Source organism: Lissotriton helveticus, chromosome 12 (genome assembly GCF_964261635.1).
Source record: "Lissotriton helveticus chromosome 12, aLisHel1.1, whole genome shotgun sequence".
Taxonomy (NCBI): domain Eukaryota; kingdom Metazoa; phylum Chordata; class Amphibia; order Caudata; family Salamandridae; genus Lissotriton; species Lissotriton helveticus.
Window position 1 is genome coordinate 904999487 of NC_136073.1, and position 19231 is coordinate 905018717.

General features: G+C 47.2%; 1 protein-coding gene across 3 annotated transcripts in view; it reads left to right on the forward strand.

The window, feature by feature from the left end:
• Positions 1–18852, forward strand: part of MINK1 (misshapen like kinase 1) — a 631604-nt gene extending 612752 nt beyond the window's left edge. For 2 of the 3 annotated variants that reach the window (XM_078670619.1, XM_078670620.1), the window contains exon 31: positions 17997–18421. In XM_078670619.1, coding sequence (XP_078526745.1) covers positions 17997–18080 — 84 coding nt within the window. In that variant the 3' untranslated portion in view covers positions 18081–18421. Of the gene's footprint in view, positions 1–17996 lie in introns of all 3 variants that reach the window. The other variant, XM_078670621.1, reaches the window with a different exon arrangement.
• The last annotated feature ends 379 nt before the right edge of the window (positions 18853–19231 follow it).

A 19231-nucleotide genomic window follows, 5' to 3' on the forward strand; every position in this document is an offset into this window, starting at 1 on the left:
ACGACATAGGAATCTACAACCAAGTCATCAAAAGAGCTGCAGACACATATGGAGTGCAACTAGAGGAAGAAAAACCCCAGTCTTGCTTCCTCTTGGAGACCTTGTTGCCATCCCAGACTAGAAGCCAGTTCCTGCCCACGCTCCCAAGTGTTCTGGACCAGGGGAAGAAGGCGTTCAAGGAGCCTGCTATGTGTAGAGCAGTAACTCTTCGGGCAGAGAAGAAATATAAACACTCATCGAAGGACCCCATGTACATTAGGGGATCAGTCCCAGCCAACTCCATCATCACAGCCACGGCTAGGAAGAGAGCTAATATACCCACGAACTCTGGCCCACCACCAGATTAAGAGAGCAAGAGGATGGACCTGATGGGTAGGAAGTTGGAGAGAAGTGCGGCAATACAATGGCGCATCGCCAATTCCAATGCACTCATCAACAGGCACGCATACCAACACTGGGAAGAAGTGGGTGAACTCCTCAAGCATGTACCAGAGCAAAATGAATTGTATGCTGTGCAAATTACCTCTCACTTTTATACTTGTTGTTCAATGAGCTGATTCAAAACCAATTAGGTATTTCTTTCCGTCTATAGTATTTGCAAATGTATACCTCTCTGTAATGGAAAAATAAATGATGATTTTATTGCATAGTGTTAGGGAATGTCATCGATAGTGGTCTTTTCTATGTATGTATCTATACATACTATGTCAATGGGGTTGCTGTTCAACCCTTTTCTTATATATCCTGTTCTTGTTTCTCATCTGCACCTTCCACTCGTTCCGTGGTTTGTGATAAAAGCAGTTATGTGAAGGAAAAGTAGGTACTTTCTTAGCACGAGTCCTTTTTAAATCACCTTTTGTGATCTTCCTAATAAAATATACCATTATTATCAAAGTTCTCGCCTGTGGATCATTCTTCAATGATCTTTAAACATGCATCAAGCCAAAACAGTGTATTATGAGCTCAGTCCACCCGATTAAAGATACTACAAATGAAACAGAACAAAGTAATGTCAAGAACCGATCAATGGTCTTATTCTGCAACAAGGTTTGCATCATCATGCCAAGTATTTAGATAGGTCTAGTTGCTGACTCGCTCTCTGCTTGAAGTTAACACCAACTTGATCATATTGCTCATTATCGAAGATAAAATATAGATGCAGTTCATATTAGCCTACGTTCTATATTTATAAAGACATCATTCAATGGTAAATTTTGTGTTAAAAAAGGGGAAGTAAGAACTTATGTTTAGCCTCTTCCACTTCTCTTGTAATTTTTTAAATAAGTTTCAGCCCCCTCTGGCAACCCTCCGGAAACCATTGCACGTTAATTAGCGTATTCTTCGGTCTATATTAATTATGACCGCAAGCTCAAATAGATTTATGTTAACAGAGAAAAGAAAGACCTCATGCTTAGACTCTTACATTTCTCCTTTTCTTTTTTTTAAATAAGCATTTATTAGTTAAAATCCCCTCTAGGGTCCCTTCAAAAGCCATTGCCTGTTTGTTAACGTGTTTCACTCTAACAGCTCTGAAACCTGCTCGCTCTCACCCACAAAAGCATTACATTTTCCAGCATTTACTGATAGTTAAACTCCAAGTACAATTTTAATCTAATTACAAAAAGCTAAAGCCTAACCCCACAGACTTTAATGTCTATCGTCACTCACCGCAAACCTATTTCTCTATACGTCCATTCTCCCGTCCGTTTCAAGATGCAAGTGGTGTGGCGGGCCTGACCTTCTATTTATACTGCGTCTCAAATTGGATGCATTACACCTGTGTACGTGCAAAATCTATCCGTTTGAATCTAGTTTTTGCTTTGATCTTTAACCCCTTCCATGCTGCCCAGTGCTGCCGTCGGCCAATGCCGCACTTCCGCAAAATCGCGGGCGCATGAAACAGGTTAACTCCCAATTTCATGTATATACCTTCTGTGTTTATAAATAACGTTATAAACACAAAACTGGTTCTAAATTTAAATATTAAGTTCTACCCATCATCTTTGACAAAAACATTTGGTCCCTACTAACATACCCTACACTCTAGACTGTGAAGCATAATCTCATGTTATTTAAAGGAAACCTCCTCTCCAGTGCATCTTAATCTAGATGGAAATTATGTATTCTTATTAAGGTTGAAAGTTCCTTCACGGGGTTTTCGAAATCTAGTTGCTGTTTTTACGTACAATTTTCCATTAGTTTATATACCTCGCGCAATTTTTGTAATGTCTATTCTTTACAGTAAGTATAATTCACTTAGGTAAAAATTAAGATAATACAGGGCATCCGGGGTCCCCAACACAAGGGCACCTGGGGTCCCCAACAGAAAGCTAAATGCAACTCTGTAGCAAGTTCAACATCTGCATTATTAGGCTTTGCGAAGCAGCTGGGATCACGACCTATTGAAGCTCTTTTAAAGGTTTATGAGTCAAGTCAAGGATATGTTTATTATGATCGTAATCTTTAAGCAAGAGGCAATACTACAGGTTTAAAATATTCTCATAAAAGGTGATAAAAACATGTACAAAATATTCCCTTATAGGTTAAAACTCTTACACACCCTTATACATTACAAACCAACACCAATAAAATGGCACTTATAATAAAACGTATTATCACATTAAACCACTTTTCCTTTTCTTTAGATCAGGTATATAATTCATGGGTTTAAAATTCATAAAATCATAAAAATTACTCCTGGCTTCTTAGAAGGCTCTGGACCGCCTTTATATATGTTCGAGGCATGTGGGCTGCTAAATTCATATCTATTGCATAGATCGCCGCCTAGTGTTGGGTCCGGATGATTGTACATTGTTGTCCTGGAAGAGTCTTCGAAGTATCACGAGATAGGTGGTGCCTCCCCTGGACTACAGTGCGCATGGGCATCGACTCCATCCCCAGATTGTTTTTTTCCGCCATTGGGTTCGGATGTGATTTCGACGTCTCCTGTTCGGAATCGATAAAACAACTCTTGAAGGCCACAAGGCTTTCTTTACTTCGTCGGTATTGTTAGCGTTCGGTCTCGTGTATATTCCAACTCTTCGAGTCGGATATCTGAGGAGTCGGTGACTCTTCGGTCATCGAGGCCCTGTCGACGCAGCAAGACCCCAACGACTCTACGATGGAACGGAGTCCGTTCAAGTTCTGCCCCGTGTGCGGTTCGAAATACCCTCACATCGACGTGCATCCGGTATGCAACAAGTGCCTGTCGCCGGACCACAACGAGGCCAACTGTATGGCCTGTTCGAAATTCAGGTCGAAGAAGACGCTCAAGATTCGGCGCGTGGCGCGCCTCGAGGCCCAGCGATCGGCACCGGCACCTGTAGACATCTTCGCCGACCCCGAAGCAGACGAGCAAGAGCTTCACCTGCAGATCTCACCTACATCGGCGGAGGTCGAGGCCGACTACGGAGAACCCGTTGAGGGCCTGGACCTAGAAGAAAACGTCGAGGAGGTAGGGGACGACGAGGAAGTTTATGGGGCCGCGGAAGATAGCTCGGAGGAAGAGCTATGCCCCGTGCGTACAATTACTAAGGCTCAGGTCACGGGAACGCCACACGGCCTTACCCACGACCCTACTCCTCAGTCCTCGGCCCCGCCTCCTGGCCCGGCTACGGACATACCAGCGGAGCCACCATTACACAAATCGAAACCGAAACCATCGGATTCGAAAACAACAAAGATGGCCGACAAACCATCGATACCGAAGACGTCTGGGGCCGCGTCGACGCCGTCGTCTTCGGAGGCCTCGAAGCCGAAGAAGGCTGTCGAACAGGCTAAGGTGCCGAAAGGGGCCAAGGAGACCGGCTCGAAGAGGGTCGTCGAGCCGGTGTCGACTAAGGTGGTCGAGTCGAAGTCGAAGAAACCTGTCGAGCCACCTCCAGCCAAGACTGCCGCACCGACTGGTACACGGACAGTCGAAACGAAGTCGGCGAAGGGCACCGAGCCGAAGTCTGGAACCCCGACGCAGAAAGACAAGTCTGCTGCTCCACAGTCGGCGACGTCGACGACTAAGGCCGGGACGGGGGACCGGAGCACAGCTGTCGAAGGTGTATCCGCGCCTCCGCCACCCAAAGACAAATCGTCGACGCATGGATCTTCCCCTGTGGGTGGACAGAGGTCGTCGGTCGGATCGGCGAAGCCGTCCGCATTGTTTACAAAGCAAGTCTCGGACTCCCTGAAGCGGATAAAAGACAAGGCGTCGGAGCAGACAACACCCTCGGTACCGAAGCCAAGTGTTCCACTGAAGAAGACTTCGATGCCGATCCTCTACACTCTACCGCCGAAGGTGCCGCCGAAGGCTTTTGCACCTCGTACGGTGACCGAGGACTCGGTGGCTCAGCTAACTGGAGGCTTTGGTCGACCACCCTTGTCTGACGAACATTCGGAGCGGTTTATCGACGCCGAGACGGGTAGATTAACGCTCTACAAGAGGAAAATTACATCCCAGCCTGTGGAATCCTGTCATTCCTCTAAAGAAGAAAAGGCCTGCACCAGACACGCCGGGCCTTGTGGAACCCATTCCTCAGAGGCCTATGAGGAGTCCTACACCTTCACCCACTGGCTACAATGGAGATGAGGGTGACCAAGATGACCAGTATAACTTCCCTGACAATACTGACCCTGATGAGCAGCAGGACTCATGGATACACTCTGGTGATCAGGGGGACCAACAGGTGGTCAGTGACCCACATCTGTATGGTGTTAAAACTTCTCCAACTGAAGACTCTGCGGCATTTAATGCCTTAATTGAAAGGGCGGCTTCAAACCATAAAGTGGAGATGCATGCCGACCCAGTGGAAGTTGACTTTTTATTTGATACTTTCTCTGCATCAGAAAAAACAGTGAAGACGCTTCCAATGCTTAAGGGGGTTCTCAAGCATGCCACAGACATTTTCAAGGAACCCACCAGAGCCAGGGTGGTGAACCCGCGTATTGAAAAGAAAATACAGGCCGGCACCTGGGGACCCTACTTACATTCGGGGCCAGTTGCCTCTAGACTCTTTGGTGGTCTCCAATGCCCGCAAGAGGGCGAATTCACAGACAACGGGTGAAGCTCCTCCCCCGGACAAAGAGTCTAAAGTGCTGGAGGCAGGGGGCAAAAGGGTGGCTGCGCAGGCAGCCAACATATGGCGCATTTCTAACACACAAGCCCTATTAGCCAGGTACGATAGGGCGCACTATGACACCTTAGAGCAGCTCTTACAACACCTTCCAGGCAGGTTTAAGGAAGGTGCTGAGATGCTGATACAAGAGGGCAAGCTCATTTCCAACGCTGCGATAAAATGTGCGCTAGACGTTGCAGATACAGCGGCAAGAGCGATCAACAATAGTGTTATGTTGAGGCGTCAGGCATGGCTCCGCATCTCAGGGTTCAAGCCAGAGATACAAACGACTATCCTCAACCAGCCCGTCAATCCAGACAGACTGTTTGGCCCTGAGGTTGATACCACCCTCGGGAAAATCAAGAAAGATACTGAGACGGCTAAGTCCATGGGGGCACTTCAGTCTCAGCAATACAGAGGAAACACTTTTCGTTGCTCAAGTGCTCCGGGGTGTTACCAGAGGACACTTGGCACAGCAGTCGCATTTCACCAAAGGAGGCGCCCAGGCCTCGTACCCAAAACAGAATAGAGGTGGTTACAGAGGAAACAGCGCCAAGGGCAGAGGCAGAGGCAACAATAATTCCCGTTCCTCTGCTGCCAACAAACAGTGACTCCCTGTCACTGCCCCCCGACCATCCAACACCTGTCGGGGGGAGACTCCATCAGTTCCTGCCAGTCTGGAAGTCCATCACCACAGACAGGTGGGTAAGGAAACTTATCCAGTTCGGCTATTGTTTGGAGTTAACGTCCACTCCACCCAACATACCCCCAAGGCAACGTCCTATGTCACCAGAGCACTTGCACTTATTGCAGCAAGAGGTTCTGGTGATGCTGCAAAAGGGCGCAATAGAGCTCGTGCCAGTGGAGGAAGAAGGCACAGAGGTTTATTCACTGTACTTCTTAATCCCAAAGAAGGACGGCTCGCTCAGACCCATTCTGGACCTACGCCCCCTCAACCTGTACATACTCTCAGAACACTTCCACATGTTAACACTACAGCAGGTTCTTCCATTGTTAAACCAGGGAGACTTCCTCGCAACCTTGGACCTCAAGGATGCTTACTTTCACATACCACTCCACCCATCACACAGAAAGTACCTCAGGTTCACCATACACAACAGGCATTACCAGTTCAAAGTCCTGCCCTTTGGAGTGACCACTGCCCCCAGAGTGTTCACAAAGTGTCTGGCGACCGTGGCAGCGCACCTCAGGAGACAGAACATACATGTCTATCCTTACCTGGACGACTGGCTCGTTCAGGCCAAGTCGGCTCAGCAGTGCGCTGCGGACATGTCCCACACCATTCACCTTCTTCACAGTCTGGGGTTTTCGTTAAACTATCCAAAGTCGCACCTCCAGCCAGCCCATGTGCGGCAGTATCTGGGCGCGACAATCAATACCCTGACAGCTACGGCTCAGCCGAACTCGGTGAGGATCGACAACATCCAGTCGCTCATCCGGAGGTTCAGACCGCAACACTCACTCCCAGCGAGAGTGTTCATGCAGTTGATAGGCATGATGGCCTCCTGCATCTTCATAGTCCCGCACGCACGGTTGCATATGCGTCCGCTCCAAGAATGCTTGGCGCATCAGTGGACTCAGGCTCAGGGACAGTTAAAAGACCTAGTGTTGGTCACCGGTCGGGCATACAACTCTCTGCATTGGTGGAATCCACACAACCTTTGCAAGGGCCGACCGTTCCAGGAGCCAGTGCCACAGATTATCCTAACGACGGACGCATCTCTCCAGGGGTGGGGAGCTCATGTGCTCCACTACACTGTGCAGGGACTATGGACGACACAGCAGAAGAGGATGCACATCAACTATCTAGAATTGATGGCAATCTTCAGGGCACTCAAATCCTTCAAGATCCATCTGTGCAACAAAGTTGTGTTAATCCGGACGGACAACATGACGGCGATGTATTACATCCAGAAGCAGGGAGGTACACACTCTCCACAGCTGTCTCACCTGGCTCAGAGCATGTGGAAGTGGGCCATTCAGAGGAACATCTTCCTCATGGCGGAACACCTCCCGGGCACGGACAATCAGATGGCGGATCTGCTCAGCAGATACAGCCATCAGATGCACGAGTGGGAGATACATCCATCAGTACTCCACCCGTACTTCCAGCAGTGGGGTCATCCGGAGATAGACCTGTTTGCCACAAGGGAAAACGCAAAATGCCAAAGCTTTGCCGCCGGGTTCCCTCACCCACAGTCGCAGGGAAATGCGATATGGATGAACTGGTCAGGCAGATTTGCGTACGCTTTTCCCCCAGCACCTCTAATACCGCTGGTGGCAAGAAAGCTAAAGCAACACTCGATGACACTCATCCTGGTTGCTCCAACGTGGGCACGCCAACCGTGGTACACCACGTTTCTGGAACTCTCCGTGGTACCGCATCAAAGGCTGCACCTCACGCCCAGGCTTTTGACGCAGAACCATGGCGACATTCAGCACCCAGATCCGCAACAGCTCAATCTGGCGATCTGGCTCCTGAGGTCTTAGAGTTTGGCTACCTTAACCTGCCTCCAGAATGCATGGACATTATCAAGGAGGCACGGAAGCCCACTACAAGAGCTTGCTATGCAGCAAAATGGAAGCGGTTTGTCATTTATTGCACGGAACATAACATGAACCCGCTAGATGCGTCCATTCCTAACATCATCTGCTATTTGTTACATCTTTACAAATGCAATCTAGCGTACGCTTCCATTCGGATACACTTATCCGCCATAGCGGCCTATCTTCAAAACAGGCAGCATCTCTCTGTTTTCAGGGTGCCTGCCATTAAAGCTTTTCTAGAAGGACTGAAGCGGGTCATTCCTCCCAGGACCCCACCCGCTCCAGTGTGGAATCTCAACGTGGTCCTCACTAGGTTGATGGGCCCACCTTTTGAACCTCTACATTCATGTGAGGTTCAGTTCTTGACTTGGAAAGTGGCTTTCCTAATTGCTATCACGTCTCTGAGACGTGTTAGTGAGCTACAAGCGCTCACAATACAAGAGCCATTTATACAAGTGCATTCAAACAGGGTAGTGCTCCGTACTAACCCTAAGTTCCTTCCAAAGGTGGTGTCACAGTTTCATGTCAATCAAACGATTGAACTACCCGCATTCTTTCCAAATCCAGAAACAGTTGCAGAAAGAATGCTCCACACGCTAGACGTTAAAAGGGCATTAATGTACTATATTGACAGAACACAACCCTTTAGAAAAACACAGCAACTTTTCGTTGCCTTCTCCGCACAGCACAGAGGCAACCCTATTTCCAAAGCTGGAATTGCCAGGTGGATCGTTAAATGCATTCAGATTTGTTATCAGAAGGCTAAACGCACTTTAACGGTCCCCCCCCAGGGCGCACTCCACACGCAAGCTGGGGGCCTCCATGGCATTCCTAGGTAACATTCCTTTGGAAGACATTTGTAGAGCAGCCACGTGGGCTACACCACATACATTTACCAAACATTACTGTGTAGATGTGCACTCTAAACAGCAGGCAGCTGTAGGACAGGCTGTTCTCAAAACTCTTTTTCAGACTTCTGCAGCTGGCACGGGCGGCCGCCGTTAATGAGGGGACTGCTATGTATTCTATGCTATAGATATGAATTTAGCAGCCCACATGCCTCGAACTGAATATGCTACTTACCAGTATGCATCTGTTCTTGGCATGTAGGGCTGCTAACATTCATATTGCCCACCCTCCTCCCCGGCGCCTGTAGCAGCTGCAGATTACTTCATGCATTTCATCACTAGCATGGACATCATTTACACTATCGCGCTCCATCTTTGCCACAATGGCTAAAAACAATCTGGGGATGGAGTCGATGCCCATGCGCACTGTAGTCCAGTGGAGGACCCACCTATCTCGTGATACTTCGAAGACTCTTCCAGGACAACAATGTGCAATCATCCGGACCCAACACTAGGCGGCGATCTATGCAATAGATATGAATGTTAGCAGCCCTACATGCCAAGAACAGATGCATACTGGTAAGTAGCATATTCATTTCCTAGGGCAATAGCAATCTCGATACTGGGCATTTCTGTTAGGAGGTTGGCCGCCTGTGCCCTTGTTCTTATATCGTGTTTTAAAAATATTGGGCGCAGTCACAGTTTACGCTGTTCTAATAATGTTAAGCAGACGAGAAGGATATGCACAAGGTCTCCTTTCGTGCCCAGGTTACACCTGCAGCACCCTTTATGATCTAACATTTTTGATTTAAGATCTTTATTTATCAACCATGGATTGATCCCAATCCGCAATCTTAGTATCTCCTGTCTATAACAGCGATTTGGTAGGATATCTAAGTAGGGAAACCAGTTTTCATTTGACAATGAGTTCATCATAAATTCTACTGATTTTTTCTTTGCCAGATAGCCCATATCAGTCTTTCTGGATACTTCCTTCCCATTAAAGTTTAGCTCACTCTTAGGACAGACGATTTGTTGTGTTTCCTGACTCACCTCCACCTTTAGCCTTTCACAAACCTATACCATTCTTTCCCTACAAGCTTTTGCGCATTTTAGGTCACTATTTTGAATTTCTTTCCTACACCATTGTGCAACTTTTTGACCTTCTGTATCTTCCAATCGTTTCCAGAGTCTGATTACCACAGTTTGTACTTGTACCTCCCAAGACTTTGTTCCTATTTCTATTCTTATTGCTTGGGCCATGGATGATTGTGGGAGAGATAAGAGGCTTTTCAGGCATTTCTCTTCCATCAAGTCCCAGACTCCCTTACCGCTCAAATAAAGGATTTCTGCTCCGTAAAGACTTGTGGGGGTATCATTGCGTTAAAGGCTTTTAATAGTGGACGGTGTGACAAATCCCCATAATCCCGATTAAACATTTTTAGTCCACAGATTGAAGTATGAGCTTTTGCTTTTTGGGCTTCCAGATGTTTTTGCCAGTTTAGTGTCTTATCGAATCATATCCCTAGGTAATGGTATTCTTTGACCGTTTCCAGTTTAAGATCACCTAAATACCAATTAAACTTACTTGCCTTTTTACCAAAGCATAAGATCTTTGTTTTGTCTAAGTTTACTGTTAAGAATTTGCTAGCACAGTATACATTAAATGAGTTCAACTTTCTTTGGAGGCCTATCTCGGTCTGGTCTACTATTACCAGATCGTCTGCATAGAGTAGACAGGGCACCTTTTTTCCGTCCATTCTGGGACTTGCGCTACCCTCAACTTCTAGATAGGTAGGTAAGTCTGAGAGGAATATGGAGAATAACTGTGGGGCCAGAACACAACCCTGTCTCAAGCATTTGCAATGGGTATTTTGTGTGTCAATGACCCCACAGTATCCCTGATTACTTGGGCCCAGTTTCCTCGGTGTAGCTCTTTTATTATTGTCAGTAGATCTTTGGGAATTTTTTCCTTTATTAATGTTTCCCATAGGCAATCCCGATCTACTGAATCGAAAGCTGCTCGGAAGTCAACGAAATAACAAGTCAAGTCAAGTCAAGTCATAGGATTTATATAGCGCACTACATACCCAGAGGGTTTCAAGGCGCTTAGGAAGGGGAGGAGGATTATTTGTCAAATATCCATGTTTTAAGCTGCTTTCTGAACGCTAGGTGATTCTGGGTGAGGCGAAGGTAAGCGGGGAGTGAGTTCCATGTTTTGGCAGCCAGGTAAGAGAAGGATCTGCCTCCCATGGTGGTCTTGTTGATGCGAGGTACAGTGGCGAAGGCTTGGTTGGAGGAGCGAAGTTGGCGGGAGGGGGAGTAGAAGGACAGTCGAGAGTTGAGGCAATCTGGTCCGATGTCGTAGAGTGATTTGTGTGCGTGGGTGAGCAGTCGGAAAGTAATCCTCTTATTGACGGGTAGCCAGTGGAGATCTTTAAGGTGACCAGAGATGTGTTCGTTGCGTGGGATGTCTAATATGAGCCTGGCTGAGGCGTTTTGGATTCGTTGTAGTTTCTTCTGGAGTTTAGCGGTGGTACCTGCGTAGAGGGTGTTTCCGTAGTCCAGTCGGCTCGTGACCAGAGCGTGGGTGACTATTTTCCTTGTTTCGGTGGGGATCCAGCGAAATGTTTTTCTGAGCATGCGAAGAATGTTAAAGCAGGAAGAGGATACGGCGTTGACTTGTCTGTTCATTGATAGTGAGGAATCCAGGATGACACCAAGGTTCCGTGCGTGGTCTGTCGGGATGGGTGCATTTCCGAGGGCTTCCGGCCACCAGGAGTTGTCCCAAGCAGAGGGGGATTTACCTAAGATGAGGACTTCTGTTTTGTCTGAATTCAGTTTCAGTCGGCTTTGTTTCATCCATTCGGCGACTTCTTTCATTCCTTCGTGAAGGTTAGTTTTGGCGGTGCTGGGGTCCTTGGTGAGAGATAGGATCAGTTGAGTGTCATCCGCGTAAGAGATGATGTTGAGGTTGTGTTGGCGGGCGATGGCCGCGAGGGGGCTCATGTATACGTTGAAGAGGGTGGGACTGAGTGAGGATCCTTGCGGTACGCCGCAGATGATTTCAGAGGCCTCGGACTTGAATGGTGGGAGGCGGACTCTCTGGGTTCTTCCGGTGAGGAACGAGGTTATCCATTCCAGTGCCTTTCCTTGGATTCCGATGTTTCTGAGGCGTTGTAAAAGGGTGCTGTGGCAGACTGTGTCGAAGGCTGCAGAGAGGTCGAGGAGGATGAGGGCGACTGTGTCTCCATTGTCCAATAGAGTTCGAATGTCGTCTGTTGCTGCGATGAGGGCGGTCTCAGTACTGTGTTTGGCTCGGAAGCCAGATTGTGAAGGGTCGAGTGAATTGTTGGCTTCGAGGAAGGCGGCGAGCTGGTTGTTGACAGCTTTTTCGATGACTTTGGCCGGGAATGGAAGAAGCGAGATGGGGCGGTAGTTTTTGAGTTCGGTGGGGTCTGCTGTTGGTTTTTTCAGAAGGGCGGTGAGTTCAGCGTGTTTCCAATCTTCTGGGAAGGTAGCGGAGTTGAAGGAACAGTTGATGACGTCTCGGAGGTGAGGAGCTATGACGGAGTCTGCTTTGTTGAAGATGTGGTGAGGGCATGGGTCTGTGGGGGATCCAGAGTGGATGGAATTCATCAGGCGGATGGTGTCCTCAGTGGAGATGGGGTTCCAGGCGTTAAGGGTGTTAACGGGGGGCAGATGGTCAGCTGATGGTAGGGTGGGCTGGCTTCCAGGTTGGTTGTCGAAGCTGTTGTGGATGTCAGCAATCTTGTTGTGGAAAAAAGAGGCTAGGGAGTCGCAGAGGGCTTGAGAGGGGGTGATGTCGTTGGAGTTGGCCGAGGGGTTGGAAAATTCCTTGACGATGTTGAAAAGTTCCTTGCTGTTGTGGGCGTTGTTGTCCAGTCGATCTTTGAATGCTGTTTTCTTGGCTATTCGGATCAGTTGGTGGTGAGTACGGATGGCGCTTTTGAAGGCGTCCTTGTTACTGGCGGATGGGTCTTTTTTCCAGGCCTTTTCACGGGAGCGGCACAGTTTCTTGGACTTCTTGAGGTCATCGTTGAACCATGAGGCCTTCTTGATGCCGAGTTTGTGTTGGCGTTTTTTCAGTGGTGCTAAGGTGTCGGCGGTGTTGGATAACCAAAGGGTGAGGTTAGATGCGGCTTCGTTGGCGTTAGAAGAGAGGGCTGGGGAGGTTTGAAGGAGCGATGTGGAGATCTGCTCCGTGGTGATTTTGTTCCAGTTTCTTTGAAGAGTTGGTTGGAGGTGGACGATGGGTTTCGGTTTGTTGTAGGTGAAGTGAACGCAGCTGTGGTCAGTCCAGAGGAGATCCGTAGTGTGGTTGAAGGAGACATGGTTGCTGGAGGTGAAGATGGGGTCGAGTGTGTGACCTGCGATGTGGGTGGGGGAAGTGACCAGTTGTTTAAGTCCGAGGTTGGCGAGGTTGTCTAAGAGGGTGGCGGTGTTGCGGTCGTTGATCTTTTCCAGGTGGAAGTTGAGGTCTCCCAGAAGGATGTAGTCTTTGGAGGGGAGCGCGTGTGGGGTGATGAAGTCCGTGATGTCTTCACTGAATTTTGCGCGGGGTCCTGGTGGTCTGTAGAGGAGGGTGCCTCTGAGTGTGGTCTTGGGGTCGATGTGGATCTGGAAGTGAAGGTGTTCGGAGTTATCGAGGTTGGCGTCAGAGTTGGTTGAGATGCGGATTGATTTCTTATGGACGATAGCGATTCCACCTCCTGTATGGTCGGTGCGGTCCTTGCGTGTGATCTTATAGTCATCAGGTATGGCAATGGCGATGTCAGGGGCGGAGGAAGCGTTCATCCATGTTTCCGTTAGGAAGGCGACGTCAGGAGAGATGGTGTCTAGTAGGTTCCAAAGGTCGATGGCGTGCCTGTGGACCGAGCGGGTGTTGAGAAGGATGCATTCTAGGTGGTTGGGGTCGGGAATCTGTGGTGTGGTCGTAGCGGAGATGTTGGCGGTGCCGATGAATTTGCAGGAGGGGCAGGAGAACGGTCCATGGGTGCGTCCAGGAGCGGCTTGGACGCAGTTGGGGGCGCGACCGGGGTTAAGGGCTAGGAGGGTGGCAGCATCGTAGGTAATGCGGTGGGGCTGGGCAGCGCGAGGGGCAGGGGGTATGGCGCTGGGCGCGGTCCAGGCGCGGACGGGCGTAGACGGGCTTACCTTTGGCGCACCTTCGGCGCGGGTTGGGCGCGGACGCTGCGCGTGAACGCTGCGCGCGGGAAGAACTGTCATATATGGATAGTGGAGGGGGAGGGGCGAGGGCGTATCAGCTGGGAGGCGGGGCGGGTGCACGAGGACGACGAGGAAAACAAACAAGATGGAGGCGGAGGGGAGAGGCACAGCGTAGCGCTACAGGAGAATGCGCTGAGAGCGTAGGTGAAGCAGTAGTTATGTAACAGAGCGCAAATGAGGCACAAAGCAAGCACAATGTTAAAAAGCGGCACAATTTTACAAGCCACAGAGCGCCAATGTAAAATACACTTTGAGCAGCTAAACAGCGCAGAACAGGCAAAGCGCTACTTAGCTATGCAGCAGGAGATGAACAGAGTCAATAATTATGGCAAAGCAGCGCGGATAAACCAGCTGTCTGCAGGGACAGTGGGAGCGACTCCTCAACTCGTGGGGAAGGAGCGAGTCACGGCGCTACCAGGGGCAGGGAGCTATTTGAGGACAGTGGGAGGGCGTATCAGCTGGGAGGCGGGGCGGGTGCACGAGGACGACGAGGAAAACAAACAAGATGGAGGCGGAGGGGAGAGGCACAGCGTAGCGCTACAGGAGAATGCGCTGAGAGCGTAGGTGAAGCAGTAGTTATGTAACAGAGCGCAAATGAGGCACAAAGCAAGCACAATGTTAAAACGCGGCACAATTTTACAAGCCACAGAGCGCCAATGTAAAATACACTTTGAGCAGCTAAACAGCGCAGAACAGGCAAAGCGCTACTTAGCTATGCAGCAGGAGATGAACAGAGTCAATAATTATGGCAAAGCAGCGCGGATAAACAGCATAACTTGCCGTTTTGTTCCGTTGACTTCTTTGCCATTGCCCACAGTGTGAACCCGTGGTCTATCGTGGAGTGCCCCTCCCTAAATCCTCCCTGTTCTATGGGTACGATTTGAAACTCCTTAACCCATTCGTTAAGTCGATTTAACGCGATTTTTGAAAATACCTTCTCTCCTATATCCAGGAGATTAATCAGTCTGTAGTTTTGTGGTGCATCCATACTCCCTTTCTTATGGATTGGCCTGATTACTGCGCCCTTCCAATTTGGTGGCATTATGCCTTCTGATAGTATTATATGGAACATCTTGAAGAATCTGGGAAGAATCTTGCCCACCACTTTACCTCTGACTTTAATATTATTGCGGGAAGGTTGTCTGGGCCTGCCGCACGAGTTAGCTTCAGTTCTCTTATTATATGCTCTACTTGCTTTTCGTTAAACTCTGATTTAAAATCTTCAGATATTTCCTGCCACTTTCGGGGCTCTACCTGTCTTCGAGGGACTCGTGCCCCATACAATTCCCTTATGTACTCCTCCCAGGCTGCCTCACTGACGACACATTTCATTTCTCCGTCTGTTGGACCAGACGCTGCCTTTACCATTTTCTAGAGCTAATTATGTCCTTTCAATTTCATTACTCATTGAGCCATACCTAAAGATTGTCACAATTCCTTTTCATCGTCACCTTTTAATTAGATTCAGGTTTAATATAATTCATTTCACTCTGGGTCATTTTCCAGTCTGGGGTAAACCCGAATCCTCCACCCCCTACAGTTGTGACAATTTTTCTATCCAAGATACGATGCACCTCATTATGTTCTGTGAGCACTACGTTAATATTAGGAAACAGTTCTTAGCACCATTATTGAGAGAGGCTGGGTTTGTCCAAGTTAGCCCTGCCCTCACTTATTTACAACTGTTAAGTAGTACCCGGGTAATTTATGGGGTTGCTAGATTCTTGGTGGCCACTGTTCGTAACAAAGCAAAAAGAATAGCGGCTGTTGATCTCCCTGTGTGATTTTATTATCTGCCTGTAGATTGTATTTAACCCTTATCTTGGTTTTTTACTATTCTTATTGTATATTGTATGATGAATTTGCATCTATATTTGTATTTATTGGGAGGGATGAAATGTTTTACTTGCTTTTATGATTTTAATTAATCGAATAAAGTGTTTTTGAGTTGACTTGACTTGAAGATAATACAGGTTTCTTCTTTAACAAATTTCCCATTATTCTTAAAGATCCTAACTGAACAAAGATAAGAATTTAAAAACATTTGTGACCAGAAATATTTCTTTGGTTAACTTAGAGGTCCGTATATAGAGGCTGGAATCCTAGATGCTATTCTTTACATCGTACTACTTCTGCTTGCAACTACCCTGCACTATGAAACAATCCTCTAATGTTTGAAGTGCTAGCGTTTCTCAAATGACTATTTACAGCATCTTGACTGATCCATTAACATAGTGTTTCAATTCTATTTGGGAACAACTATACCATATATTTCCTTGCTATGTTATCGTTGGTTGTCCCTCATGACCTCTAACCAGCAATCTTCAATTACTTTTCTAAAGAGCGGCTCTATCTTTTGTTTTGTTTTCCCAAGCGATTAAAGGTTTCTGTGCTTTGGAACTCAGTTGTCCATGTCATTTGGATTTTGCTATTCCAGATAGTTCTATTTCTATACCTCTAGTCTTCCAAGTTATGGTCTCTGCTGCTGATCCCAGAGAAATTTGAGATAGATATAATTTGAAAACTATTTTTAGATCACCGTGTGGAGTTCCCGATCTATGTTGAACCCAAATTGGACTGTTTGGAGTTCGTTGATCCAAAAAGTTTCCCTTATTTTTATTTTCTTGTCCAGATCCCCATCTCTCCTGTACAATTTTACACGTTCCAATCCCATAAAACATATTCCTCCCATTTCTGTATATTTATGTTGTTCCTGAAAATGTATGGCATACAATATTTAGTATCACAATTCTTGGTTGCTCCACGGTGTTCCATCCACCTGGTTTTAAGATGTCCTACTGTTGATCCTACATACATCTTTACACAGATGCACGTCATTGCATAAACACAGCTGCTCGTTTTTCAATCGTTAAAGGAGGCAAACTCATATCTCCTACTATATCTACTGTCCTGAAACCTTTTAGCTAATCAGCTACATGTTTGCAACAGTTACAGTTGTTATATCTGTACCAACTTTGGGAAGTACGTGAATACCAATGTTTCTGTTTCAGTTACCATGTTGGAAACCTCATATAGTACAGTGTCACTAGGCCTCGGTAGTGTTCTCAGAGTAGGTGCCTTCTGATAAACCATAATAGTTTTTCGGAAGTAGAATTCTATCCATATCTGTATCTAGCGTAAGAATATCACAGAGAGGTATACTTTTGCAAATACTATAGATGGAAAGAAAGATCTAATTGGTATGAATCAGCTCATTTAACAACAAGCATAAAAGTGAGAGGTAATTTGCACATCATACAATTTATTTTTGAATAGAACGTAGCTTTTACAGTTTTGTATTGAAACTTAAGGGTTTTGGGTAAAAAAAGAGGGAAATCGAGTTACTGTGTGATGCTCCGGGGAAAAAAGGTGCGAGTGCACATAGCTAATAAAATCTTTTTAGAAAAACTTTTCAGAAATGTATTATTGGTCTTGAGTGTCTGTGACACAGCACAATGTAATTTAGATATTTTTTTTTTTTAATGAATTTTATGTTGCTTAGAAAAAGAATATGAATGTATAAGCTGGAGGCCACACTATTATTGATGTATGATAAATACTGAATGATGATTTCTATGTTTAACAGCCCTGGAGAATTGCTAGTGAGCATGAAATACATATATATATATATTTTTGTATAGCGTGACCTAAATTGCATATGTATACTTTTAAACATGAGAATCACAGACGTGCTCCCGTGATGTTTCTGCGGGCTTGATGGTGCACAAAGTCACGGGTGTGATGCACAAGTTTAGGGATTGATAGGGTTGCAGTTGTACGTACCATCTCCATTTGAGAGACTCGTTGTCGGTGGATCCGTTTTGGCTTATTGGTGGAGCGTATGATGTATGGAGATCTTGGATTAAAGCAGGGGGGGGGCGGGGTCACGCAGCTACTGATGAGTTTGGATCCATGCCCCTTCAACACGGATTTTCACTCGCCTTCCTTTCTTCCAAGAAGTTGCTGCATGTTGTACAAATACACTTTAATCTTATGTTTTTATACTCATCTTTTTTCGTCGGTCTTTCGTTACATGTAAATTTACATTGTGCAAGAAAGCATCTTTTAAAATTAGAGTGCCTAGGTGGGCCGTACGCATGTCAACAGGGGGATGCGGGAGGAAGGCTGGTGAGATCCTATCTGAGACACAAAACTTTGTGCGCCTGTTCTTTAGGTCTTTACTCTCGAGATATTCATTGCTTCTTATTGGCTCTTCCTTCTGCAGGTGTTTTTTGCCTCTGTCCGGTCTGGAGGAAGCAGCCAGGTCTACTTCATGACATTGAACCGGAACTGCATCATGAACTGGTGAGGATGCAGCGGAAGGAGTGACGTCCGACACACTGGATATCTGGGAGCTGTACTGATCGCTTTCCGAAAGATCTTCAAGAGAAAATTCAGGAGAGGAACAATCCCCAGGAGATGAGATGCCACGGGCATCCTTTCCTGAAGCCTGCTATCACTGGAGCCTGCTGGGAGTGATGGCATGCCTACAGCTGTTGTGGTCATGTGACTGTTAACCCATCATGCTTTTTAAAATGTTACGGAGCTGTGCCTGCTTTTATTCTCTCTATCTCTTTCTCGCTCTTGATTGGTGGAGGACAATCAATGATTTAAGAAAACTTTGATCAATTTTAAATCAAAAACAAAAAACATGCGACGAACCCTTCTCCCACCTCCAAACCCTGTCTCTCCCTCCGCCGCCATCTTTCCAGCGGTGGCTCATGGAGAGCCCTCAGGAGGGGGCTGCCTGAAGGTTCAAGCCGCACTCTTCTTATGCGTAACCGAAAAGGTTTTTCTGTTTGTTTTTCGCTTCCATGGGAGGTTGAAGGGGCTGGCCACCAGTGCTGGAGGTGAGGAGCGAGACCAAAACAGGACGAGGTACTTACGCACTTTATAAACAATCCGAGACCCTGTACCCCAAAATCCCCAGGATGGTTCTTTGAGAGTCCACTGCTTATGTCTGCTTCAGGGACCCCACTCCTGCCAAGCCCCCTGTCTTCCTGCCCACCACAGGCTGCCATCCACCCCCATATTTAAACTTGAAACATTCTGGGTGCAGGGAAGGCCCAGCATTGGGCATTGCAAGTCCTCGCCTGTCTCCTAGCAATGACGTCAACATTTCACTCTGACCTTGTGCAGTTTATGACCTTGAGCTCTCATCTTCTCTGCCTGGTCCTTCACTTAGCAGCAGATTCAGGTTCTCACTGTCCCTTCTGGGTCCCTCTGCTTTTCTCTTCCTTGATGAAGTGAAGTCCCCTTTCCCACTGCTTGTAACCTCAGCTCTCAAGAGTCTTTTCCGTTTACCCCTCCTTGTTAGGCCGTCTCCGTAGCGCCTAGCTCAGTTTTCAGAAATATGTGCTGTTTATGGGTCCTTCCATTCACTGGTGTTTTGTTTTTGGTGGAGGGGGGGCGGCTTGCTGTATTTTGTTCGACAGACTTTTCCTTAGCTCTCAAGAGTCC